Source organism: Tursiops truncatus, chromosome 3 (assembly GCF_011762595.2).
Source record: "Tursiops truncatus isolate mTurTru1 chromosome 3, mTurTru1.mat.Y, whole genome shotgun sequence".
Taxonomy (NCBI): Eukaryota; Metazoa; Chordata; class Mammalia; order Artiodactyla; family Delphinidae; genus Tursiops; species Tursiops truncatus.
Genome location: NC_047036.1, coordinates 146,913,152 through 146,941,146, shown reverse-complemented (window position 1 = coordinate 146,941,146; position 27,995 = coordinate 146,913,152). Strand labels below are relative to the sequence as shown.

The following is a 27,995-nucleotide window of genomic DNA, read 5'->3' as shown; positions in this document are numbered from 1 at the left end:
CGTGTGCCCAAGGGAAGCTCCTGCAGCGCTTGTCGTCTAGATGCTCCCCTTGCAGTTATCTGATGGGCTTTTACAACGTAGAGAACCCGTCCTACCACAGATGTTCAGAATTAGAATCTCAGGGGGGTGGCATGACTGCACGTATATTTTGAAAAGAAGTCCCCTGATTTTGCAGGACGGTGCCCTGGTTAGGAACACCATGTAACTCGGACATCTCTGTTTCCCCTGCTGTTAAGCCTCTTGCTTCATTTGCTACCTCAGGTTTTTCTCCATTCTTTTGGTTGTTTTCCTGCCAGCTGATTTGCACACCCCATCTAGACTGGCATTTCCCCAAAGCAGAGCCCTTGGTCCATAGGAAACTCCTGCGTGGCTGTGGCACGAGGAAGGAGGAGGTGGTACCTACCTTCTGGGTGACGGGCGCTGGGACAGGAGCGAGGGAAGACCAAGTTACCCGAGCACTGAGGCCTGGGAGGGGAAGTTCCAGAGAAGGCCACTTTGGTGGGGGTCCTGTGGTTGGGGAAGACTTGTGTCCTAAGGGATCCAAACGAGCTCCGTCTGCCCTCTGTCCTAGGCTCTGGAAGAAGAGCTGAACCAGAAGAAACGAGAGCAGGAGATGTTCTTCAAAATGAACGAGGAGGCAGAGTGCCTGAGCCCCACCACCCCAAACAAGGCCACCAAGTTCTTCCCCTACAGCTCTGCGGATGCTTCGTAACAGCCGCCCAGGGCTGTGGCTGGCAGGCTGGTGGGCCTCGGGGCCCTCCCATTCTCTGTGAACAAGTAACTCAGGAGCCCCTTCCCTCTTGCTTCCATGCCGGCTCGAATCCAGCCCCTTGCCTTGTGCCACCCCAGCTGTGCCTGACAGACCCACCCGGCGTTTCTGACTTCTCGCTGGTCGTGGAGGGCGAGGTTTTATGATGTGCTGCCTGATACTAACGTGCATTCCATTTGAGCCCCAGGTTCCTTTGCGCTGTCAGCGACTTGGGCTGTTGGGGGGGCCAGGGACCAGGAGGAATAGGTGTTCTTTGGCCTCGAGGCCCCTCCTGTTTGCCAAAACACCAGCTTTGCTGTCTGTGGGCACAAAGTGCTACTGCTGAAGTCACCGTGGGCGTGTCCTATTGTAATTGCCGGTGGCTTTTCAGCCATTCCCTGCAGTGTCAGACCAAGAACCACGCCTTCTAACAGCCATTCTGGTTCCCAGTGGAGCCTAGTCTGCAGCCAGCTGCTCAGGGGGTGCCCTCCTTCCTCCAGTTCCCCCAATCTGCTTTCTTCTTGAGACAGCATCTACAGTGGTGGGATGGGGAGAGGCTGAACGCTTCACCCTGATCTCAAGTGTTTCGTGCCATCTTGTACTCTCCCTTCCTGCACATACATGCACGCACGCACGTGCGCGCACACACACACCCTTGGCCCCCCGGGCCTCTTGTGCCAGGTGGATTGGAACATGTTCGCTGCCTGGGCCTGCGCCACTGAACACGTGAGGGGAGCCGTTGGTGTGGGCGTGCTGGGGGTTGGCACCAGAGGCACAGGCTGAACCACCAGCCTGCACGGGATCCTATGTTCAGGGATAAATTCCTCGCCGCACAAGACTTTCCCACCCCAGTCATTCTGTCTCACACTTGCCCACCCTGTCTGCAGGTGATACGGGAAGGCTGCTTCCCTCTGCTCTGTGTCCCTCCTAGTTCAGAGTCCGGCCTCACACTTCAGACAGAGGCTGGCAGTCAATGGAACTTCTGTTCAGGGAGAAAAAGCATCAGGGAGAAATGCAGTGCTTCCCGCCCCCAGGAACCTGGCAAAAGCAAAGCTTCTGTATCTCAGATGGAATGCTGGGCCTTTGGATGACTCAGCTGGCCTCCCACAGATTCTGAGCCCCACAGGCTGCAGAGCGTAGATAACCCAATAAAAGCAAATGCTCAACCCAGCGTTCCGTTTATTTACAAAGAAAACTTTTTTTCACCTTTATGTCTAACTTGAAAAAAATATAAATAAATGGCTTCCTTAGGAAAATGCCTGCTTTAAAAAAAGCGGAAAACTGAAGGTGATTCTGAGGAATCAAATGGGTGTACCGAGTCTGGGTACTATTTTGGTGGTGATGGGGTGGTTGACACACCCTGGGAGGACTTCCTCTTTCTTCACTCCTATAGGTAAGGGTTCAGTGCTTTGTTTTTCTGAAGCAATTCCCTGGAGTTTTCTGGGGACTGGTTGTAAATGGATCTTGGGAAAGTAGGGTAACCATTCAATAGAAAAAGGGACTTGGGGTTCCAAAGACTTACATATGCAGTAAAGATGCATGGGGGCCGTGGGAAGGCACTGGTCCTCTTCGGTTAGTGAGCACTCAGCTTGCCTGCTTCACTATTTGACCCAGAAGGGACAATTTTCAGGTCTCACACAAATGAGACAAGTGAAACAATTATGCCCTTTGATTCTCTTTGGTGCACAGGTGCTGGGAAAACATGAACTAACAGTGTAACTACAGAACACAGACCCAGTTCCACCAGGCGAGGCCAGCATTGGCGAATGGTCAGGTGATGGCCAGTGGCAGGGCTGACTTGTGCTTTAGTTACAATACTGCCTTTTGTAGCCTGGGGTGTGAGAATGAGTATTAGGTGAAATGCCGGTTTCATGGTGTAGGTGAAAGTCTTTGATCATTTCCTTCTTTGGTTTGTCGTTCACATTGGAATCTCATTCAAGGTGCTGCTGCTTCCTGCTCAGTGCTGCCTTAGCCTTAACACCTCCCCTGTCCTTCCCGGATGGGGTCTGGTTGGGTCTCCCAGTCTCACAGTTGAGCCAGCGTGCAATGCCCAGCATTGAGAAGGCCCGTGCAGTATTCTCTGTGTTCTGTGCTAATGTTTTCTCTGGAAGGGACAGACGGAACTGTTTCACATTTACAGTCATTTTTAGCAGAGTAAATAGAACTAACTTATATTTTCCTCTTTATGAAGTTATTTTTATGTAGTTTCCAAACTTTATATAAAAAACTTTTGTAAAATGTTCTCTTCAGAGTTAACTGCGAGAATGTAAATATGCTTCTAATAAAATAACAAGGTTGGAAACTCTTTGCATTTGGGTTTGTTCTCTTGGATTCGGGTGGGAAAAGCAGGGCAGACTTAAACAAGAAAGGGTTTCCTATCTTCTGAGTACACTGGTGCCTCCCAGGTTGTACAGCAGGTCAGACATTGGAGTTTCTGTTCTGAAAGAAGTTATGCTTGGCTGTGTGTGTGTTTTCTCTACAGACATTTATATCATTCTCATTTAACAGTGAACATTTGACCCCAGGAGTTTTTACATGTTAACTTATTGAATCCTTTCAACAACCCACGAGGAAGACATTGTCATTCTCGTTTTATAGACAAGGAAACATGCTGGGTAAGGGGAGAGTCAGGCGAAAGCTCAGAGCACTGGTAAGTGCTGATAAAGTGCCTATGGCTTCAAAGTTTGAACTTCACTGTCTCCTCCACAGCTCCTCTCCTGCCAAGTGCACCCATTACATTTAGCAAGAGTCACACACACTTAACCACCAGCATCTCTGCCATGTTCAAAAGTGTCAGCCATGGGCTTCCCTGGTGGCACAGTGGTTAAGAATCTGCCTGCCAGTGCAGGGGACACGGGTTCGAGTCCTGGTCCGGGAAGATCCCACATGCCGCGGAGCAACTAAGCCCGTGTGCCACAACTTCTGAGCCTGCACTCTAGAGCCCACGAGCCACAACTGCTGAGCCCACGTGCCACAACAACTGAAGCCCACATGCCTAGGGCCTGTGCTCCGCAACAAGAGTAGCCACCGCAATGAGAATCCCGCGCACCGCAACGAAGAGCAGCCCCCGCTCACCGCAACTGGAGAAAGCCTGCGCACAGCAAAGACCCAATGCAGCCCCCAAAAAAGTGTCAGCCATGCCTCTAAAACCTCATTCAGGGGTTCTTAACCTGGAGTCCATGGACACCCCCTCAAACACACACAAGGGATCCATGGGTAGAATTCAGGGTATCTTTGTACCTGGATGGGAAATATTTGGTCTTTAATTTCACTAACCTCTAACTGAAACACAGCATTTCCTTTGCTTATGGGTATAGGCAACAAACTCTAATATTATTAGCAGTACTTGTGACTATGTCAGCAGTAGAAATCACAGAGACTGCATCTCACGTTACAGCTGTTGCAGACATCTTCAATTATCATTTTCCTTCATCATTTAATTATAGTAGTTATTGGACCTACTACTAGATCTTGTTATTTAATGAGATACAAATATAATACATATGACATATATCACACATAGTATATATATTTTCTGATATTTTGACACCTCTATTGCATTATGACTGGTTTCACTTGTAATCTATGTGCTTTATACTGTGCATTTGAAAATACTATTCTGAGAAGGGGTTTATATTGTTTGTGGAATGCCTTAAGAACCCCTCCTCTGTCTGTAGCCCTGAGTTGTCACTGGCCTAGAAACTTTCCTGTCACTGTCCAAGAAACCTTCTCACCAGCAGGTGGCAGTCCACTGTCACAGTGTCCCAAAGGTCTGTGAACTCGATGTGTCTGAGAGGATGCAGGCGGATAAGCAGCTGGCATGCCTTCCCGGGAGGGGACCTGGGCACCTCTGGGACCACCGAATGCAGCTTCCCCATGGGTGACAAGTGGCCACCTGAACGTCTTGTTTCAGCATCACCATGTTTGGTAAGTCTGCCTTCCTGGCCCCTGGGGGCCTCAGTACCCTCATTCAGGCAATGCTTTCCCCCTCTCCCTTGTCCCTTTCCCTCTCCTGATAGCTCTCTACCTCTCCTCTCTCTGTCCTCTCCTACTTCTGGCCTATCCTTCCGCGTGGACGTCAGGCAGCTACAGCATCACTCCTCTCAGCTTGTGAGACCATGCTCCCTCTGGCCGGCAATGGCTCACCTTGACAGGTGACAAGCAGAGGCGGGAGAGGCTCGTCTCACACCGTGCAAATCCTGGTCCAGCGGGCTCTCTCTGCAGGGAGATTTATGAGTGATAGAGGCTCAAACCTCATACTGTGTAGTGGCTGGAAGTCCTATTGTCCTGATATTCTCACCTTTATTTTCCTGCTGTCTCTCTCTTTTTCAGTCTTTTCTGTCCCTCCTCCCTTTATCTCTCCCTTGATCCTTATACCTGCACTCCGGTCCCCTTTATCCTGAAAACTTCTTGTTCGTGTCTTTAAGTTTTTGTCATTGGTATCTTTGTTTTATGTAGTTTTGTCTGTCCAATAGCTCCTGCAAGTCTCCGCCGACATTGTGGGCACAGTGGAGCACTTAAGCCTTGAAATACAAACACAGCCCACATCACCCAAGACTCCAGCCTTGGGCTACTTACTGGGATTTTAAAGAAAAACAGGCAGTGGGGGTGGGGCGGGGAGAGGAGCTTGCATCTTTCTCCTCTGCCTTTGCAATGTAACTATTCTATCTGAACTCAAGGAGTTTGCATTTCTCTCCTCTGCTTCTGCAATGTAACTATTCTGCCTGGGCTCTCAGGAACTACCTGATCTATCTGTAGCCCCCCAAATTGAGAAGAGAAAAAAAAAAGAGGTCTTTTAAATTCAAGTGGGGTGGGAATGTAAATTGGTACAACCATTATGGAGAACAGTATGGAGGTTCCTTAAAAAACTAAATATAGAACTACCATATGATCCAGCAAGCCCACTCATGGGCATATATCCAGAGAAAACTGTAATTCAAAAAGATACATGCACCCCAATGCACCACTATTTACAACAGCCAAGACATGGAAGCAACCTAAATGTCCATCGACAGAGGAATGGATGAAGAAGATGTGGTACATATATACACAACAGAATATTACTCAGCCATAAAAAAGAATGAAATAATGCCATTTGCAGCAACATGGATGGACCTAGAGATTATCATACTGAGTGAAGTAAGTCAGAGAAAGACAAATATCACATGATACCACTTATATGTGGAATCCACAAAAAAAAAATGATACAAATGAACTTACTTACAAAACAGAAACAGACTCACAGATCTAGAAATCAAATTTATGGTTACCAAAGGGGAAACCTGAAGTGAAGTGATAAATTAGGAGATTGGGAGTAACATATACACAATACTATATATAAAATAGATAAACAACAGGATCTACTGTATAGCACAGGGAACTCTACTCAATATGCTGTAATAACCTATATGGGAAAAGAATCTGAAAAAGAATGGATATATTTATATTGGGTTGGCCAAAATGTTGGGTTTTCCCGTAATATATGTATACTTTTCCCAATATATGTATAACTGATTCACTTTGTTGTACACCTGAAACTAACACAGCATTGTGAATCAACTATACTCCAATACAAATTTTTAAAAAATTTAAAAAATGGGACGAGGGGAAGATGGTGGAAGAGTAAGACACGGAGATCACCTTCCTCCCCACAGATACATCAGAAATACATCTACATGTGGAACAACTCCTACAGAACACCTACTGAATGCTGGCAGAAGACCTCAGACCTCCCAAAAGGCAAGAAACTCCCCACGTACCTGGGTAGGGAAAAAGAAAAAACAGAGACAAAAGAATAGGGACGGGACCTGCACCAGTGGGAGGAAGCTGTGAAGGAGGAAAGGTTTCCACACACTAGGAAGCCACTTCGCGGGCAGAGACTGCGGGTGGCGGAGGGGGGGAGCTTCGGAGCCGCGGAGGAGAGTGCAGCAACAGGCGTGCGGAGGGCAAAGCGGGGAGATTCCCGCACAGAGGATCGGTGCCGACCGCTACTCACCAGGCCGAGAGGCTTGTATGCTCACCTGCTGGGGTGGGCGGGGCTGGGAGCTGAGGCTCGGGCTTTGGTTGAGCACAGGGAGAGGACTGGGGTTGGCGGCCTGAACACAGCCTGAAGGGGTTAGTGCACCGCGGATATAGCCGGGAGGGAGCACGGGGAAAAGTCTGGACCTGCCGAAGAGGCAAGAGACTTTTCCGTCCCTCTTTGTTTCCTGGTGCTCGAGGAGAGGGAATTAAGAGCGCTGCTTAAAGGAGCTCCAGAGACAGGCGCGAGCCGCGGCTAACAGCGCGGACCCCAGAGACGGGCGGGAGACGCTAAGGCTGCTGCTGCCGCCACCAAGAAGCCTGCGTGCCAGCACAGGTCACTATCCACACCTTCCTTCCGGGGAGCCTGTGCAGCCCGCCACTGCCAGGTTCCTGGGATCCAGGGACAACTCCCCTGGGAGGGCGCACGGCGCGCCTCAGGCTGGTGCAACGTCACGCTGGCCTTTGCCGCCGCAGGTCCGCCCCGCACTCTGTGCCCCTCCGGCCCCCTGGCCTGAGTGAGCCAGAGCCCCCGAATCAGCGGCTCCTTTAACCCCGTCCTGTCCGAGCGAAAAACAGACGCCCTCCAGCGACCTACACGCAGAGGCGGGGCCAAATCCAAAGCTGAACCCTGGGAGCTGTGAGAACAAAGAAGAGAAAGGGAAATCTCTCCCAGCAGCCTCAGGAGCAGCGGATCAAATCTCCACAATCAACTTGATGTACCCTGCATCTCTGGAATACGTGAATAGACAACGAATCATCCCAAATTGAGGAGGTGGACTTTGGGAGCAAGATTTATGATTTTTTCCCCTTTTCCTCTTTTTGTGAGTGTGTATGTGTATGCTTCTGTGTGAGATTTTGTCTGTATAGCTTTGCTTCCACCATTTGTCCTAGGGTTCTATCCATCCGTTTATTTTTTGTATTTTTCTTAATAATTAATTTTAATAACTTTATTTTATTTTACCCTTCCTTCCTTCCTTCCTTCCTTCCCTCCCTCCCTCCCTCCTTTAGACAACGAATCATCCCAAATTGAGGAGGTGGACTTTGAGAGCAAGATTTATGATTTTTTCCCCTTTTTCTCTTTTTGTGAGTGTGTATGTGTATGCTTCTGTGCGAGATTTTGTCTGTATAGCTTTGCTTCCACCATTTGTCCTAAGGTTCTGTTGGTCCGTTTTTTTGTTTTTTTTTTTAAATTTTTGTTTCTTAATAATTATTTTTTAATTTAATAACTTTATTATATTTTACTTTATCTTCTTTCTTTCTTTTTTCCTTCCTTCCTTCCTCCCACTGTCCCTCCCTCCCTCCTTTCTTTCCTTCTTTCCTTGTTTCCTCTTTTCTTCTTTCTTTCTTCCTTCCTTCCTTCCCTCCTTTCTTTCTTTCTTCCTTCCTTCCTTCCTTTCTTCCTTCCTTCCTTCCTTCCTACTTCTACTAATTCTTTCTCTCTACCACTTCTCTCTTTTATTCTAAGCCCTGTGTATGAAAGGCTCCTAGTGCTGCAGCCAGGAGTCAGTGCTGTGCATCTGAGGTGGGAGAGCCAACTTCAGGACACTGGTCCACAAGAGACCCCCCAGCTCCACATAATATCAAATGGCGAAAAACTCCCAGAGATCTCCATCTGAACACCAACACTGAGCTTCACTCAAGGACCAGCAAGCTACAGTGCTGGACACCCTATGCCAAACAACTAGCAAAAAAGGAACACAACCCCACCCATTAGCAGAGAGGCTCCCTTTAAAATCATAATAAGTCCACAGACACCCCAAAACACACCACCAGACGTGGACCTGCCTACCAGAGAGACAAGATCCAGCCTCATCCACCAGAACACAGGCGCTAGTCCCCTCCACCAGGAAGCCTACACAACCCACTGAACCAACCTTAGCCACTGGGGACAGACACCAAAAACAACGGGAACTACGAACCTGCAGCCTGCAAAAAGGAGATCCCAAACACAGTAAGATAAGCAAAATGAGAAGACAGAAAAACACACAGCGGATGAAGGAGCAAGATAAAAACCCACCAGACCTAACAAATGAAGAGGAAATAGGCAGTCTACCTGAAAACAAATTCAGAATAATGATAGTAAAGATGATCCAAAATCTTGGAAATAGAATAGACAAAATGCAAGAAACATTAACAAGGACCTAGAAGAACTAAAGATGAAACAAACAACGATGAACAACACAATAAATGAAATGAAAAATACTCTAGATGGGACCAATAGCAGAATAACTGAGGCAGAAAAACGGATAAGTGACCTGGAAGATAAAATAGTGGAAATAACTACTGCAGAGCAGAATAAAGCAAAAAGAATGAAAAGAACTGAGGACAGTCTCAGAGACCTCTGGGACAACATTAAATGCACCAACATTCGAATTATAGGGGTTCCAGAAGAAGAAGAGAAAAAGAAAGGGACTGAGAAAATATTTGAAGAGATTATAGTTGAAAAATTCCCTAATATGGGAAAGGAAATAGTTAATCAAGTCCAGGAAGCACAGAAAGTCCCATACAGGATAAATCCAAGGAGAAATACGCCAAGACACATGTTAATCAAACTGTCAAAAATTAAATACAAAGAAAGCATATTAAAAGCAGCAAGGGAAAAATAACACACAAGGGAATCCCCATAAGGTGAACAGCTGATCTTTCATCAGAAACTCTGCAAGCCAGAAGGGTGTGGCAGGACATATTAAAAGTGATGAAGGAGAAAAACCTGCAACCAAGATTACTCTACCCAGCAAGGATCTCATTCAGATTTGATGGAGAAATTAAAAGCTTTACAGAGAAGCAAAAGCTGAGAGTGTTCAGCACCACCAAACCAGCTTTACAACAAATGCTAAAGGAACTTCTCTAGGCAAGAAACACAAGAGAAGGAAAAGACCTACAATAACAAACCCAAAACAATTTAGAAAATGGGAATAGGAACATACATATCGATAATAACCTTAAATGTAAATGGACTAAATGCTCCCACCAAAAGACACAGATTGGCTGAATGGATACAAAAACAAGACCCATATATATGCTGTCTACAAGAGACCCACTTCAGACCTAGAGACACATACAGACTGAAAGTAAGGGGATGGAAAAAGATATTCCATGCAAATGGAAACCAAAAGAAAGCTGGAGTAGCAATTCTCATCAGACAAAATAGACTTTAAAATAAAGACTATTACAAGAGACAAAGAATGACACTACATAATGATCAACGGATCGATCCAAGAAGAAGATATAACGACTGTAAATATTTATGCACCCAACATGGGAGCACCTCAATACATAATGCAAATACTAACAGCCATAAAAGGGGAAATCGACAGTAACACATTCATAGTAGGGGACTTTAACACCCCACTTTCACCAATGGACAGATCATCCAAAATGAAAATAAATAAGGAAACACAAGCTTTAAATGATACATTAAACAAGACGGACTTAACTGATATTTATAGGACGCTCCATCCAAAAACAACAGAATACACATTTTTCTCAAGTGGTCATGGAACATTCTCCAGGATAGATCATATCTTGGGTCACAAATCAGGCCTTGATAAATTTAAGAAAATGGAAATTGTATCAAGTATCTTTTCCGACCACAACACTATGAGACTAGGTATCAATTATAGGAAAAGATCTGTAAAAAATACAAACACATGGAGGCTAAACAATACACTACTTAATAACGAAGTGATCACTGAAGAAATCAAAGAGGAAATCAAAAAATACCTAGAAACAAATGACAATGGAGACACGACGACCCAAAACCTATGGGATGCAGCAAAAGCAGTTCTAAGGGGGAACTTTATAGCAATACAAGCCCACCTTAAGAAACAGGAAACATCTCGAATAAACAACCTAACCTTGCACCTAAAGCAATTAGAGAAAGAAGAACAAAGAAACCCCAAAGTTAGCAGAAGGAAAGAAATCATAAAAATCATATCAGAAATAAATGAAAAAGAAATGAAGGAAACGATAGCAAAGATCAATAAAACTAATAGCTGGTTCTTTGAGAAGATAAACAAAATTGATAAACCATTAGCCAGACTCATCAAGAAAAAAAGGGAGAAGACTCAAATCAACAGAATTAGAAATGAAAAAGGAGAAGTAACAACTGACACTGCAGAAATAAAAAAGCTCATGAGAGATTACTACAAGCAACTCTATGCCAATAAAATGGACAACCTGGAAGAAATGGACAAATTCTTAGAAATGCACAACCTGCCAAGACTGAATCAGGAAGAAATAGAAAATATGAACGGACCAATCACAAACACTGAAATTGAAACTGTGATTAAAAATCTCCCAACAAACAAAAGCCCAGGACCAGATGGCTTCACAGGCAAATTCTATCAAACATTTAGAGAAGAGCTAACACCTATCCTTCACAAACTCTTCCAAAATATAGCAGAGGGAGGAACACTCCCAAACTCATTCTACGAGGCCACCATCACCCTGATACCAAAACCAGACAAGGATGTCACAAAGAAAGAAAACTACAGGCCAGTATCACTGATGAACATAGATGCAAAAATCCTCAACAAAATACTAGCAAACAGAATCCAACAGCACATTAAAAGGATCATACACCATGATCAAGTGGGGTTTATTCCAGGAAGGCAAGGATTCTTCAATACACCCAAATCAATCAATGTGATAAACCATATTAACAAATTGAAGGGGACAAACCATATGATTATCTCAATATATGCAGAGAAAGCTTTCGACAAAATTCAACACCCATTTATGATAAAAACCCTGCAGAAAGTAGGCATAGAGGGAACTTTCCTCAACATAATAAAGGCCATATATGACAAACCCACAGCCAACATCATCCTCAATGGTGAAAAACTGAAAGCATTTCCACTAAGATCAGGAACAAGACAAGGTTGCCTGCTCTCACCACTCTTATTCAACATAGTTTTGGAAGTTTTAGCCACAGCAATCAGAGAAGAGAAGGAAATAAAAGGAATCCAAATCGGAAAAGAAGAAGTAAAGCTGTCACTGTTTGCAGATGACATGATACGATACATAGAGAATCCTAAAGATGCTACCAGAAAACTACTAGAGCTAATCAATGAATTTGGTAAAGTTGCAGGATACAAAATTAATGCACAGAAATCTCTGGCTTTCCTATACACTAATGATGAAAAATCTGAAAGTGAAATCAAGAAAACACTCCCATTTACCACTGCAACAAAAAGAATAAAATATCTAGGAATAAACCTACCTAAGGAGACAAAAGACCTGTATGCAGAAAATTATAAGACACTGATGAAAGAAATTAAAGATGATACAAATAGATGGAGAGATATACCATGTTCTTGGATTGGAAGAATCAACATTGTAAAAATGACTCTACTACCCAAAGCAATCTACAGATTCAATGCAATCCCTATCAAACTACCACTGGCATTTTTCACAGAACAAAACATTTCACAATTTGTATGGAAACACAAAAGACCCCGAATAGCCAAAGCAATCTTGAGAATAAAAAACGGAGTTGGAGGAATCAGGCTCCCTGACTTCAGACTATACTACAAAGCTACAGTAATCAAGACAGTATGGTACTGGCACAAAAACAGAAAGACAGATCAATGGAACAGGATAGAAAGCCCAGAGATAAACCCACGCACATACGGACACCTTATCTTTGATAAAGGAGGCAGGAATGTACCGTGGAGAAAGGACAGCCTCTTCAATAAGTGGTGCTGGGAAAACTGGACAGGTACACGTAAAAGCATGAGATTAGATCACTCCCTAACACCACACACAAAAATAAGCTCAAAATGGATTAAAGACCTAAATGTAAGGTCAGAAACTATCAAAGTCTTAGAGGAAAGCATAGGCAGAACGCTCTATGACATAAATCACAGCAAGATCCTTTTTGACCCACCTCCTAGAGAAATGGAAATAAAAACAAAAATAAACAAATGGGACCTAATGAAACTTCAAAGCTCTTGCACAGCAAAGGAAACCATAAACAAGACCAAAAGACAACCCTCAGAATGGGAGAAAATATTTGCAAATGAAGCAACTGACAAAGGATTAATTTCCAAAATTTACAAGCAGCTCATGGAGCTCAATAACAAAAAAACAACCCAATCCAAAAATGGGCAAAAGACCTAAATAGACATTTCTTCAAAGAAGATATACAGACTGCCAGCAAACAAATGAAAGAATGCTCAACATCATTAATCATTAGAGAAATGCAAATCAAAACTACAATGAGATATCATCTCACACCTGTCAGAATGGCCATCATCAAAAAAATCTAGAAACAATAAATGCTGGAGAGGGTGTGGAGAAAAGGGAACACTCCTGCACTGCTGGTGGGAATGTGAATTGGTACAGACACTATGGAGAACAGTATGGAGGTTCTTTAAAAAACTACAAATAGAACTACCATGTGACCCAGCAATCCCACTACTGTGCATATACCCTGAGAAAACCATAATTCAAAAAGAGTCATGTACCAAAATGTTCATTGCTGCTCTATTTACAATAGCCCGGAGATGGAAACAACCTAAGTGCCCATCATCGGACGAATGGATAAGGAAGATGTGGCACATATATACAATGGAATATTACTCAGCCATAAAGAGAAATGAAATCGAGCTGTTTGCAATGAGGTGGATAGACCTAGAGTCTGTCATACAGAGTGAAGTAAGTCAGAAAGAGAAAGACAAATGCCGTATGTAACACATGTATATGGAATTTAAGAAAAAAAATGTCATGAAGAACCTAGGGGTAAGACAGGAATAAAGACACAGACCTACTGGAGAACGGACCTGAGGATATGGGGAGGGGGAAGGGTGAGCTGTGACAAAGTGAGAGAGAGGCATGGACATATATACACTACCAAACGTAAGGTAGATAGCTAGTGGTAAGCAGCCGCATAGCGCAGGGATATCAGCTCAGTGCTTTGTGACCGCCTGGAGGGGTGGGATAGGGAGGGTGGGAGGGAGGAAGACGCAAGAGGGAAGAGATATGGGAGCATATGTATATGTATAACTGATTCACTTTGTTATAAAGCAGAAACTAACACACCATTGTAAAGCAATTATACCCCAATAAAGATGTTAAAAAAAATTTAAAAAATACATTCAAATGGGAAAACTATGAGATCTCTGGTTCTGTCTTTATGTAAAAATTAACTTGTCTAGCTTAAGTCTGTGGGTTTAATTAATACAGACCTATCTTTAGAGCCATTAACATTAAGTATAATATCAATACTTTTATTGTAGCTAAGGTTACTGGAAGTCAATAAGTGCATATTGTTTCTGTTATAAAATCTGTCAACAAGTAGAATAACCTGATATAGTTAAACTTTTAAGTAAATATAACTGGGATAAGAGCTTTTTGGTAAACTCTATAGGAATAATTATGTTTTGGAAATGTCCATCTAAATAGTCCCTCCAAATTTTGGTAACTTGAAACTAAACTAAGTTGAATGATAGGAATCCACTGAGTATCCAAGCCATTTCAAATAAGATGAAATATTGGAACATTAATTGCTAAACAGGTCTAAATTTACCTAGTGCTGTCTTCTTGTGAGAGGGAAAGTAAAAATGTTTGGGTTTATTAGACACATGTCTTGCACCACATTAAGGAAAGCAATTGTGCTTTGGGAAGATACAAGTTTCTAGAGGTTATGGGATATTCCAATCAAGGAATGCTACTGTAAAAGACAGTTCATGGTTGTTTAAGGAGAGTAGGATGTGTGTTTTCAGAAAAGAAGGTATGAGGAACGAAAATATATTGTTAAAAGGAAAAAGGTGATTTTGTCCTAGATCTGGTTATTTCTGAATGGGAAAAGAATAAGGGACAAAATATGGCTACAGAAATTTGCAGTAGATTTGTGGAAAAGGAACAATTGAAAAAGAATCTTGTATGTGGTCAGGACTTTCTAAGGTTGGATTAAATTTAATTAGGTAAATGGATTTTATTAAGCGTAGGCTGATGCAAGTCTGGATTTGGTGTCTCTCTCTCATAAGAGAACAAAGTTTTCCTGGAATGCTGCTTTTGATAACAGATTGTGTGAGTTTCTGTGCCTTTACGTGATCTGTATTTATTTTTGAAATCATTTTCCACCTTAGCTCAAGAAATAAGTACTGTTTCACAGCAACCTATGATTCTGTCTGACCAGGTGTTTTAAAACTTTTTAAAATTTTTGACAGGCTTCCCAAATATCAAATTCTAATTGAAATTCTTTTGACCTCCAGCTAACTTTGGGGTGCTTCAAGGGACCCCTGGAGCATCCCAAAGAGAAATCCTAAACTAATTGGGTTCATTTGATATGTTAAATTACATGGGAAACACTGTCCAAACTCACTGTTGCCTGTGTCAGATGGAATCATCAGGCTCTCCCCAATTTTCCTGTAGCCACCAAACAGACAGAGGAAAGGGTTTTGGGTTCTCCTGCTGCCTAGACTCTCACCTTACTCTCTGTCCAAAAAAAAAGGAAAAAAAGTCCCCTGGAGGTATACTCCCACCTCTAGGCCCTCAGGTCCTGACTCCTGTGGATTTTCCATTGTGCCCAACTCCAATTCCTCCCGGAGTTCCTTTTTGCACCTCTAGGACCCCCATCACTCCAGGCCTTGGCAGCCCAGACACCGTTACGGATTACATATTGGCCACTTCAAGTAGCCCACATCGTAGGCTTTACAGATGCTCCATCTCAAGGAATACATGCCAGCATAGGGAAACTTATAGGAACATCCTCTCTTACTTGTCAGCACATCATGGTTATTCTGGCCCACTGCTGCACCCTGGATGAAAAGAAGGGTATACTAAAAAAGGCCAGGGAACATGCAGATGGCCTACTGGCCACCAATCTACCCCACCACATTTATCAGGTGGGTGGGGATGCAGTCCCAGAACATGACCCACACTATGAAGATCGTGTAGGCCAGGCTAGGATGAGACATTAAATTACTTGTCAGTCAGAAGGAATGAAAAGGTGTATGGTGAAGGCTGTAAATTTTGATAAGGTCTGAGAGGTCACACAAGAGAAAGATGAAAACCCAGCCGTCTTCCTGAGCCGGGTGACAGAGGCATTCAGGAAGTACACCGATACAGACCCTGAGCCCACAAAAGGAAGGACACTGCTGGCCATGCATTTTATCACCCAGGCTACTCTTGATATCAGGAGAAAATTACAAAAGCTTGAGGCTGGGCCCCAAACCCCATTGTCAAACTTGGTGGAGGAGGCCTTCAAGGTCTAAGATAACCGAGACTTAACGGAGGAAGCCAAGAAGGATAAGAGGCTAATAAAGAAAACGCAGCTTTCGGCTGCTCTGATTCACCCACCACCTCCAGGGGATCCCGGAGGGCCGAGAAGGCTAGACAGACTGCCAAGAAGCCCAAACCATTTTTTTTTTTCCTTAAATTCCATATACATGGACATATACACTACCAAATGTAAGATCGACAGCTAGTGGGAAGCCGCAGCATAGCACAGGGAGATCAGCTCTGTGCTTTGTGACCACCTAGAGGGGTGGGATAGGGAGGGTGGGAGGGAGGGAGACGCAAGAGGGAGGAGATATGGGAACATACGTATAACTGATTCACTTTGTTATAAAGCAGAAACTAACACACCATTGTAAAGCAATTATACTCCAATAAAGAATTAAAAAAAAAAAAAATGAAGCCCAAACCAGTGTGCCTTTTGTTGGAAGGAGGGGCACTGGAAGGGGGAATGTCCTGAGCGCCCTCCTGTGGGACACTGGAGGGGCAACCCCGACCGGCCCCCGTTCCCCAGGAATGTCTCGGATGAGAGATTCCCACACATGGACTGACGGGGTCCAAGCGCCTGCCCGGCTCCAGATCCCACTCAGTCCATCCTCGTCACTCCAGTGAAGCCTTGGGTCACCCTCGATGTGGCAGGTAGGGGAACTGAATTTCCCGCTCTTTTCTGACTTGGCCGGCTGGCCTCTCCAACCATGACTACGGTGACAAGAGTTGATGGACAGCCAAAGGTAAGGCGATTTACGTCTCCCCTTGTCTGCAGAGTTGGGTCCATTATTATTACTCACTCCTTTCTGTATATGCCAGAATGCCCTGTCCCCCTCCTCAGGAGAGATCTGCTAAATAAGTTAGGAGCTAGTAGGACAGCTTAGGAGAGGGTGAAGTCCAAGGAGGTAGAGAATTCAAACAGAGAATGCATCTATTAGTAGCCCCAGATGACCCACTTGCTGGTCATCAAAATATCCCCCCAAGACATCCCCCAAGAAATTAGAGAACAAATAGATCCTGCAGTCTGGGATACCTCGGTGCCAGGAAGAGCAAAATGTGTTCCCCCAATAAAAATAAGGTTAAGGCCTGGGGAAAAATACTCCTGGAAAAGACAATATCCTTTAAAGCCTGAGGCCCTGAGGGGAATCCAACCACTGCTCACCAAATTCCTAAAACACGGACCCATTAGGTCCTGCCAATCCCCTTGCAATACCCCCGATCCTCCCCGTGCAGAAGCCTAACGGGGGAGTATCGGTCTGTGCGAGACTTAACGAGCAGTGAATGAGGCAGTCATCCCTATTCACCCACTGGTGGCAAACAAACTCTGACACCCTCCTCACCCAAGTGTCAGGGAGCACTCAGTATTTCTCTTTTCGGGCCTCAAAAATGCATTTTTCTGTATTCCCCTACATCCAAACGCAATACCTTTCTGCCTTTGGAGGGACCCTGACCCCCTGGAGGCTACCCAATACACCTGGACAGTGCTTCCGCGGGGTTTTCGGGACGGCCCCATCTTTTTGGAAATGTGTTAGCTTCGGAACTGAGGGAACTGAGCCTTGAGAAGGGAACTCTGCTACAATATGTTGATGATCTATTGATAAGTAGTGAGACCAAATAAGATTCAGATCAAAATACCGTTAGGGTCGTAAATTTTCTGGCAAAAAGGGGATATAAAGTCTCTCCAACCAAGGCTCAGATCTCACAACAAGGGTTCAATATTTAGGATTTGTTTTGACCCCAGGGGCACGACCCCTGGCCATAGATCGAAAAACAGCAATTAGTATATAACCATCCCCAACCACAAAGAGGCAACTCCAAGGCTTTCTCGGGATGGCTGGGTTCTGTGGTATCTGGATTCCAAATTATGGCCTTACAGCAAAACCCCTATATGAGGTTCTAAAGGGAGAAGAAAGGGAAAACCTTCAATGAAATAGGGACCACCAGTGGGGCTTTGAGACTCTAAAGACTGAGTTGAGGGACTTCCCTGGTGGTCCAGTGGGTAAGACTCTGCTCTCCCAATGCAGGAGGCCCGAGTTTGAGCCCTGGTCGGTGAACTAGATCCCACAAGCTGCAACAAAGAGCTGGTGCAGCCAACATTAAAAAAAAAAAAGACTGAGTTGAGCAGAGCACCAGTACTGGGACTTCCAAGTTTGGACAAGCCCTTTACCCTATACATTCACGAGAGGTCAGGGATAGCACTAGGACTCGTGACCCAAAAGCTGGGACCAGATCAGAGAGAGACCAGTGGTTTACTTTTCAGAACAACTGGACTCAGTGGCCCTGGGATGGCCAAGCTGCCTGCAGGCAGTAGCAGCCACAACCTTGTTGGTTAATGAGGCTTCCAAGCTCACCCTGGGACAACACTTAGATGTATTAACCCCTCATCAGGTACCATCTGTGCTGGAAGTCAAAGGACATCATTGGTTTACTGGAGGAAGGTTAACAAGATGTCAGGCCCTCCTAACGGACACCCCAGACATTGCCAAACCCTGAACCCAGCAACTGTGCGTTCAGAGGTCGGGAGTGGAGACCTACTGCATCAGTGTATAGAGACCAGAGAACAAACTTACTCCAGCAGGCCTGATCTTCTCGATGAACCTCCTGACAGCTCTGAGGTCGAACGGTTTACTGATAGGAGCAGTTTTCTAGAAATGGGAACCTGGAAGGTGGGGTATGCCATAGTTAGTCTAGATGAAGTCAGAGAAGCCAAGGCACTGCCACCCCAGACATCAGCCCAGAAAGCTGAACTAACTGCATTAATGAGAGCTTTGCAATTAGGGAAGGATAAGAAATCAAATATTTTTACTGACTCTAAATATGGGTTCCACATGCTACATGCTCATGCTGCCATTTGGAAAGCAAGAGGAATGTTAATCGCTAGAAATTCCCCCATAAAACATAAAGATTTGATCTTGGATCTTTTAGAAGCAAGTGCAGCTCCCGACCCAGGTAGCAGTAACCCACTGTAGGGGCCATCAGAGGGATGGATCCTTTGTGAGCCAAGGGAACAGCAAAGCTGATCAAACTGCAAAACAGGCAGCTCGACTGTAGGAACCTGAACAAGTCATGGCCCTAGTGATTGGCCCCCGTGAACTCCCTAGCCTCCCCCAGTATTCCCCATAGGAACAAGAAAATGCTGAGAAATGGGGCTATGAGAAAGGAAGCACAGGCTGGTATAAAAAGGAGGATAAGGTTCTAATCCCTGAGGCCCAACCATGGAAACTCACTAAGAGTTTACATGATGCCACCTACTATGGGAGGGATGCACTGTGGAACTTGATGCAAAAGACTTTTTCAGGGACGGGGCTTAAAGGAACAGTAAAATAAGTAACGCTTGCCTGTGGTTTATGTGCCTGGAATAACCCACAGGCCCATCCAATTCCCCCTTCGTTACTCAGGCCAATTCAACACAGAGGGAAGACTGGCAGATTTCACCCAAATGCCCCCGTGATCAGGATATAAATATCTTTTGCTGTTTGTTGATACTTTCACAGGATGGGCTGAAGCCTTCCCCACGCAATCTGAAAAGGCTATGGAAGTGTGTAAGTCCCAATTAAAAGGAATTCCTTGGTTTGGACTTCCAAAGTCCCTCTAACACGAAAATGGGTCCTCTTTTATAGCCAAAATCACACAGGGGCTCACAACTGCCCCAGGGATAGACTACAAGCTACACAGCTCTTAGCACCCACAGTCTTCAGGGAAGGTAGAGAAAATGAACCATCCTTTAAAGAAAACCTTAGCAAAGCTCTACCAAGAAACTCATGAACCCTGGACCAACTTCTTCCTATTGTACTCCTCGGGGTCCGTGTAGCCCCCAGGAGTGGTCTGAGTCTTAGCCCATCTGAAGTGACCTATGGGAGGCCTTTTCTAACTACTGACATTCTACTGGATGAGGAAGTGAACCAGGCCCTGAGAGTCATTATTAATCTAGGACAAGTTCAGAAGGCAATCCAGGACTATGCCTACAGGGCACTGCCAGCTCCCGCTAAAAATATAGAGGAAGGAGCAATTCCTTCACAAATAAACCCCGGGGACCAAGTTCTTCTTAAAGCCTGGAAAGAGGGGTCCCCCAAAGGCCAACTATTGCCAAAATGGAAGGGCCCCTATAAAGTAACTTTAACCACCCCCACTGCTGTCAACCTGCAAGGGACAGCTAGTTGGGTACATTTGTCCAGACCAAAGCTTTTACATCCAGAAACCCCGCAGGTCGCAAAAGAACAATACACCTGTGAGCCAGTGGAAAATCTGAGATACTCATTCAAAAGACAGGCACCATCGACAGATACTTTGTGTGATAACTAATACTTCCTACCACACCTGGGAATACACGACCAGGCAGAGTGGCTTCATAATTTTGGTAGGGGTGATATCTCCTCCACTGTCTGGTCAGCAGTTAAAGAAGTCCTCCGGAAGTTAAGCTAGTTCCTTCCCTTTCTAGGCCCTTTAATGGCTACTTTTGTCCTTCCCCTTTTTGGCCCTTGTTTATTTAACTTTTTGGTTAAGTTTGTGTCTTCTAGGCTCCAATAGTTTCAAGTAAGACTCACAATGGCTCAAGGAATTCAGCCCATTCCAGCGGAGGATGGCCCAGTTCCCTACAGGTCCTTGGAACAGTCAGCAACTGTACCTCTAGGGTAGGCTAGGGCCTACAGCCCCTGTCCAGCAAGAAGAAGTTTCAGAAGAACAGACCTTTGGCCCCTTACCCCTTAAGAATAAGGGGTGTAGAATCCCTTAGCAGGGAAGAGACAGGGGATGAGACAAGGGACCTGGGACCCTTTGCTACAGTGCTGCAATGCTTGCACCTGGACAAACGACTCCTCAAGCAACAAAATACAAAGAAACTATAAGGAACTAAAAATAACTGCATGCATGCCCACGCAGTTGGGGCAAATTATGGACAACAAGATACAAAGAGACCAAAAAAACCCAACTGCCACTTCTGAAGAGCCGGGAGCAAAAGCAGGGAGACAGGAGCAAAAGAAGGGTACTGTGCACACCCCCTCCACACAATACCACCTAAGGGGTGGGCAAACCACAGTTTGGGCCCGACCCTTGGACACACCCCTACCTTCACCCCATATAAGGAACCAGCTCGGCCCCCGCTCAGCAAGCCAGCGAGAGAGCAAGGGAACTTGTTATTTGTTTTCGCTCTCCCTCTGCTGCAGCAGGGGCCCCAATAAAGCCTGGCCTAAATTTCTTGTCTGGTCTCTTACCAATTTCTATTGATTAAGGAAGGCCAAGGACCCTGGTTGGTAACAAACACATCTACTTGAAGGCATATGAGAACTCCAAGATAGTGAAGAATTACCAGGCTAGGATTCAAGCAAGGATGGAGAGCCAGAGGGACGATGCTGGTATTTTACCCTGGGAGCATTTGCTGATCCCAGAGTGGATAACAGAAATGTGGAGGTAAGCTTTTGACAACCTCCCAGGGCCAAGAGCACAAGGATTAGAAGCCTGATAAGGGCAGGACAGAGGGGACCCAAGTGAAACCATTGCCTCTGTAGGGCCCTCAAAGGCTACACCCATGAATAACAGTAAACCCGATGTTAAGAGGCCTCATAGGGCTTCCCTGGTGGTGCAGTGGTTGAGAGTCCGCCTGCCGATGCAGGGGACACAGGTTCGTGCCCCGGTCCGGGAAGATCCCATGTGCCGCGGAGCGGCTGGGCCCGTGAGCCATGGCTGCTGAGCCTGCGCGTCCGGAGCCTGTGCTCCGCAATGGGAGAGGCCACAACAGTGAGAGGCCCACATACCGTAAAAAAAAAAAAAAAAAAAAAGAGGCCTCATAGGTACTGTAGTTCTCCTTCAAATAATCAAAACCCCTAAAATTGGCCTCGGGTGATGCAGTATTGCTAGTGCTCACAAGCTCCAGGCAGAAGCAAAGGTGAATCCTCTCTGAAGGGGAACAACATCTTAGGTCTCAACGATTTCTGCAAACAATTTTACAAATAAAATGTCTAGCACACAATTAAAAAATAAATGAGGCGGGGGGCTTCCCTGGTGGCGCAGTGGTTGAGAATCTGCCTGCCAATGCAGGGGACATGGGTTCGAGCCCTGGTCTGAGAAGATCCCACATGCCGCGGAGCAACTAGGCCTGTGAGCCACAACTACTGAGCCTGTGCGTCTGGAGCCTGTGCTCCGCAACGAGAGGCCGCGATAGTGAGAGGCCCGTGCACCGCGATGAAGAGTGGCCCCCGCTCGCCGCAACTAGAGAAAGCCCTCGCACAGAAACAAAGACCCAACACAGCCCAAAAAAAACAAAAACAAAAACAACTAGGCACATAGGAAAATATTAAAGCTAAAGTTGGCAGAAAAAACATTAGAAGTTGACCAACAGGGGTGCCAGATACTGGAGTAATCTGAGGATAAAATCACTGTGCTTACTATCTTTGAGGAGACAGGACGTGATTCGAAATGTTCAGCAGAGAGCTAAAAACAAAAGTTTAAAAAGGAACCAAGTGTTCTAAAATCAGGTAGCGGTAATGGTTGTGTAACTCTGAATATACTAAAAAACAAACAAAAAACCAAATCCACTGGTTGTATAGGCATACCTTATTTTATTGTGCTTCGCTTTATTGCACTTTGCAGATACTGTGTTTTTTTACAACTTGAAGGTTTGTGGCAACCCTGGATTGAGCAAGTCTAGAGGCACCACTTTTCCAAGAGCATTTGCTCATTTCGTGTCTCTGCTTCACATGTGGGTAATTCTCACACTACTTCAAATTTTTTCCTTATTATTGTATTTGTTATGGTGAGCTGTGATAAGTGATCTCGGATGTTACTATTGTAATTGTTTTCTCATTTTCAGCGAGAAAGTATTTTTAATTAAGGTTTAATTAAGCATTTTTAGACATAATGCTGCTGCACATTTAACAGATGACAGTATAGTGTAAACATAACTTTTATATGCACTGAGAAGCCACAAAATTCATGTGACTCACTTTATTGTGATAGTCACTTTATTGCAGTCTGGAACTGAACCCACAATATCTCTGAGATTTGCCTGTATAATTTTAAAGGGTGAATTTTATGGTATGTGAATTATATCTCAAGAAAAGTTTTATTAAGAAAAAAAGAAACAAGTAAAAAGTCTAGACATGAAACAAGAGTAACTGCAATGAAATATTCAGTGTATAGGCACAATAGCGGATGTTGTCATAAGCCTCCAACAATCATGAAATTAGTTTGGAGCTCCATCCTTCCTACCTCTACTTGTCCATGTCTTCTCACTTTGGATGAGACTTAGAAAAATTTGCAAAACCTTTTTCTTACCAATTCCGAGAGAGAGGAAACATGCTAAAAAATTGATGAAATGGTAGAACCAGTAAGATGGGTTGAGTCTTCCTTCAGGACACCAAAAACCTAGTAGGGACAAAACTGAATCAACTGGAATCTCTCTCTTAGTGATTTGAACTGGGGTATACTCAGAGAACAACCAGTTAGAAATGGAAGTTGAGAGGCTGAAATACCATGACATAGTGAGGGATCAGAGAGACCATGAGGGTCCAAGTGCACGCTGAAGTTAGAAAGGAGCTGAGACTCAAGGGTGATTCCTGAATTTCTGGCTTTGGTGACCGGGTAGATAGAGGTAGCATTTACAGAGTTAGAAAAGATGGGCACAGGACACTGGTGTACTGAAGAGAGGGAATCAGAAGTTCAATTTTAAAGTGAGACCTCCCAGAAAACCAAGTTTAATTTTGCACATGTTAAATTTGAGATGCCTGTGACACAACCAAAGAGGGATGTTGCTTGTCTACACACATCTGGGGCTCGGAGGAAATGTCTGGGCTGGGGGTATAAATTTGAGAATAGGGTATGAAATGGGTAGTTGAGAAAAATGAAGTAGGAGAGACAGACCAGACAGATATATGTAAACTATGAAAAGAAACAGAGATTTTATCCTGAAGGTCATTGGCTTTATGCTGGAGACAGGTGACTGCTGCAACATAAAGAACATACTGGAGCGGCAGAAGGGTGGTAAGTAGGGCCTTTACAGTAATCCAGGTAAGAGATGGGAACTCTCATATGCAGTTTTATATCCTAACTTTTTCCCCTTACATCATAAGCATTTTAACAACACCACTAAAAGTTCTCGGGAAACACATAGTTTGAAATGGCTAAGTAACCTACCCACCTGTCAATGTACATAATCTACCTAACCACTATTATAGAGTTAGGCATTTTGGCTATTTTCAGTTTTTTGTTAGGAACCTTAATTCTTTCACATCCTCTGTTAGGTAAACCATTTTCCCCTGCCTTGGTGACAAAATCTCTGGCAAATACCATTGTTTTTCTAAAATTATTTCGGCAAGTCTCGTTACCAAGTTTTACTTTCACATTTGATTTAAACTTTTTCTCATCCAGCTCAAGCTTAAACTAGACTTAGAAGCTTGCAGTGAAAAAGACAGGAATGGTCGGGATGATACTCACCAACTGCACCATTTGATTCTCTATATTTCAAATATTTTCAAGTGATATGACCAATCAGGGGTTACTATTCAACATAAATAAACAGCTAATACAACATCAAAAAAACAAACAACCTGATTAAAAAATGGGCAGAAGAACTGAATAGACATTTTTCCAAAGAGGAAATGCAGATGGCCAACAGGCACATGAAAAGATGTTCAACATCACTAATCATCAGGGAAATGCAAATCAAAAGCACAATGAGATATCACCTCACACCAGTCAGAATGGCTAAAGAACACAAATAACAAATGTTGGTGAAGCTGTGGAGAACGAGAACCCTTGTACACTGCTGGGGGGAATGGAAATTGGTGCAGCCACTGTGGAAAACAGTATGGAAGTTTCTCAAAAAACTAAAAATAGAACTACCATATGACCCAGCAATTCTACTCCTTGGGTACGTATCCAGAAAATACAAAAACACTAATTTGAAAAGGTACATATACCCCAATTTTCATAGCAGCATTATGTACAACAGCCAAGATATGGAAGCAGTCTAAGTGTCCGTCAACAGATGAATGGATAAAGAAGATGTGGTGTGTATGTATATGTGTGTGTGTATATATATGTATACACACACGGAAAAGAATTATTCTGCCATTTGCAACAACATGGAAGGACTTGGAGGGCATTATGCTAAATGAAAGAAGGCAGAGAAATACAAATACTGTATGATATCACATATATGGAATCTAAAAAATACAACAAACTAGTGAATATAACAAAAACAGAGCAGACTCACAGACATAGAGAACAAACTAGTAGTTACCAGTGGGGAGAGGGACGGAGGGAGAGGCAATACAGGGTTAGGGGATTAAGAGGTACAAGCTATTAGGTATAAAATAAACCACAAGGATATACTGTACATGGGGAATACAGCAAGTATTTTATAATAACTATAAGTGGAGTATAACCTTTAAAAATTGTGAACCACTGTATTATATACCTGTAACATAATATTATACATCAACTATACTTCAATTAAAAGAAAAAAAAATCACCCAGGAAGCTGTGTGTTCAAGATATTGCAGAACAAGACGGTGGATCCTCTAACAACTTTAGCCCCCAGTGACCATGCGGAGCACAGCCCGCTGTCAATCCACACAGGACATGAGGCATAAGAAAGCATAAACGTTATTGTGATAAGCTGCTGAGATTTTAGGGTTGTTTGTTAGTACAGTATAACCTAGCCTATCCCAACTAATCTGCCTCTTCATCGTTTCTGCCACTTCGCTCTTCTCTTCTTCCCCCACTCACTCTGTTGTGTCTGGCTCCCCCAGGACTGGAGGAGTAAAAGAGGAGTTATGGAGGGAAGGAAAGGTAAGTACTTATAGTGGATACTCCTGGGGCTCCACCCAGATCCCCTTAAAGGTTTCTCTTTGCCCCTCCCCCAGCTTGTGTCTTTTGCTTCTAACAGTCCACACCTGAGACTCTTCAAAGGCCTACTCAAGGGCTGCCGGAGCCACTGTGCCCATAGGCAGAGTCAGAAGTGCTCGGGGAATTTACATCCACCCACCCTGAGATGGGCCTTAGCCAGTGACTGACTGGTGTGGGAGTGTGAAAGCCCAGCTTCCTGGCAACAAGTCAGGACAAAAACTCTGAGGCCCAATTTATATTCCGAAGTTCCCCTGTGGCATCAAGCTGAAGTTACCTTCCATGGGACTTTGTTTGAGATCACACACTTGCTTTGCTTTGCTTTTCCCCTCCTGTATCCTGCTTCTCCTATTCATTTTCCAGTTTTTCCTGGGAGCATTTCCTAAATAGATTACTTGCACATGAAGTCCCATTTCATAGTCTGCTTCTGAAGAACCCTACCTAAGACATTTGGAACTCGTAGTGGTCACAGGAAACAGACTCTAAGGATGAGATTTTGGAATCTGATCACTTGCTGGTCAGATGGCAATAAAGATGCCATCAATGATGGTAAGTGCAGTGTTATTATCACCTGCTATGCCATAACACGGACATTACTAAAACATGTATCTGTGGTAAGCTGGAATCAGATACAACTGAAAAGAGTTGTATGGGCTTGTGCAATACAGAGGAAACAATAACTTAAAGGACTATGGAATTAGTTCATTATTGCTGGATGCTACTGATGCATGGAAGAGAGAAAACGACAAGCTCAGGGCAGACAATTACCACTTTAAGGCAAGATGTGAAAATCAGAAGGTCTCACTAGCAGCTTTCAAAAAAGACTGTCATCTACTGTAGCTGGAAGGTAAATTGTGCTAAAGACCAGGCACAAGGCTATACTGTAAGAATAGTAGAATTGCAGCAGTGGCTAACGTTACAGCCTCAATAAGTCTCCTACAACAAAGTTAGGCCCCTGATAGGGATGAAGTGGGACGCTGAGACTTGGGATAGGGATATCCAGAAAGATGCACTTGAGAATATTGAACCTGACATCCGTTTGAACATTCTGGGCATGCAAAAGCGAATTACTTCCCCTCGCTAGAAGACAACAGAAGCATGCCTCCTTGCAGAAACTATGCAGAGGTCTTACTTGAGGCAGATGTCCTGCAAAACAGTATCTGCATTCCTCAAGATCTTCCTACACATCCCCTTCTGGACCCTAGGCCAATAACTAGGGTTAAGTCTCAGCACGACCCACCTGGGGAAGTGCTGGCCTGTTAAGGGTGGAAAAGAATTATTCACCAAAGGAGCTACAGAACCAGGCTAATATGTAGCAGCAAAAGCCAGGAGTGCTTGCCTGCAAATGTACCGAGGATGCTGAACCAGGGTCAGGGGTGGTGGACTATTAGTCTGATTAAAGGAGTGTTTGTTGACATGGAGATACTTTTCCAGGACTCAATATTTAATATGCTGACAAGAGGCCTTGGAACTGATCCTAAAAGTAAGATAGTGTTTAGATACTTGGAAAGCTGATGCCCACGTTAAGTGAGGTACTATGATGGAACTACCATGACGGTGCTGAGAAGGAGAGTAGAAGTTCCAAAACTAAAGCACATCAAAGACTCATCATTAAAGCAGGGATTCTGGATGTAAGTCCTGGCTCTGGACTTTGTTACAGTGGGTCCGAAGTCTTCACAGATGTATCTGGTAATCATTTCCTTGGTACCTAAATGTATAATCAGGTTGTATATACTTAGCATCTGGAAGAACCCTCACATTAGCTCCTTGACCTATGTAATAAGGACCATTACAGTAGAAAAGGCCAAATGAAAGCCCCTGAACTGCTATCTTCCTCCCCATCACTCTGAATCTGGCTAAGATAGTAAATCACTAACAATACTGCCTCTTGGGTCAAATGCTGCGCTAACCTAAAAAACTTAAAGGATGCAAGGATGGTAGTCCCCATTATATCTTATTTTAATTTACCAGTCTGGTCCCTGTAAAAACCAGACAGATATGGCAGATGACGGTGGTCTACTGCAAACTTAGCTAAGGGGCAGCCACACGGCAACTGCTATGCTGGATTGGTATCTATACTGGAAGGAAGCAACATAGCCTCTCTCACAGAGTATGTGGCTATTGACCTAATATTCCAATACTGATCAGAAAGGAA

At 44.3% G+C, this 27,995-nt stretch overlaps 1 protein-coding gene and 1 long non-coding RNA gene across 7 annotated transcripts in view; one reads left to right on the top strand and one right to left on the bottom strand.

Moving 5' to 3' along the window:
• Positions 1-3,053, top strand: part of STK10 (serine/threonine kinase 10) — a 119,640-nt gene extending 116,587 nt beyond the window's left edge. For both annotated transcript variants that reach the window (XM_033853562.2, XM_033853561.2), the window contains one exon: positions 572-3,053. In XM_033853562.2, the coding sequence (XP_033709453.1) occupies positions 572-712 (141 nt within the window). In that variant the 3' untranslated portion in view covers positions 713-3,053. The remainder of the gene's footprint in view (positions 1-571) is intronic.
• The window catches only part of LOC109551818 (uncharacterized), a 73,429-nt gene that overhangs the window by 5,077 nt on the left and 40,357 nt on the right, over positions 1-27,995 (bottom strand). For 4 of the 5 annotated variants that reach the window (XR_012330963.1, XR_004525947.2, XR_012330961.1 and 1 more), the window contains exon 2: positions 404-586. This is a non-coding gene — a long non-coding RNA (uncharacterized lncRNA). Of the gene's footprint in view, positions 1-403; positions 587-18,570; positions 18,660-27,995 lie in introns of all 5 variants that reach the window. The other variant, XR_004525945.2, reaches the window with a different exon arrangement.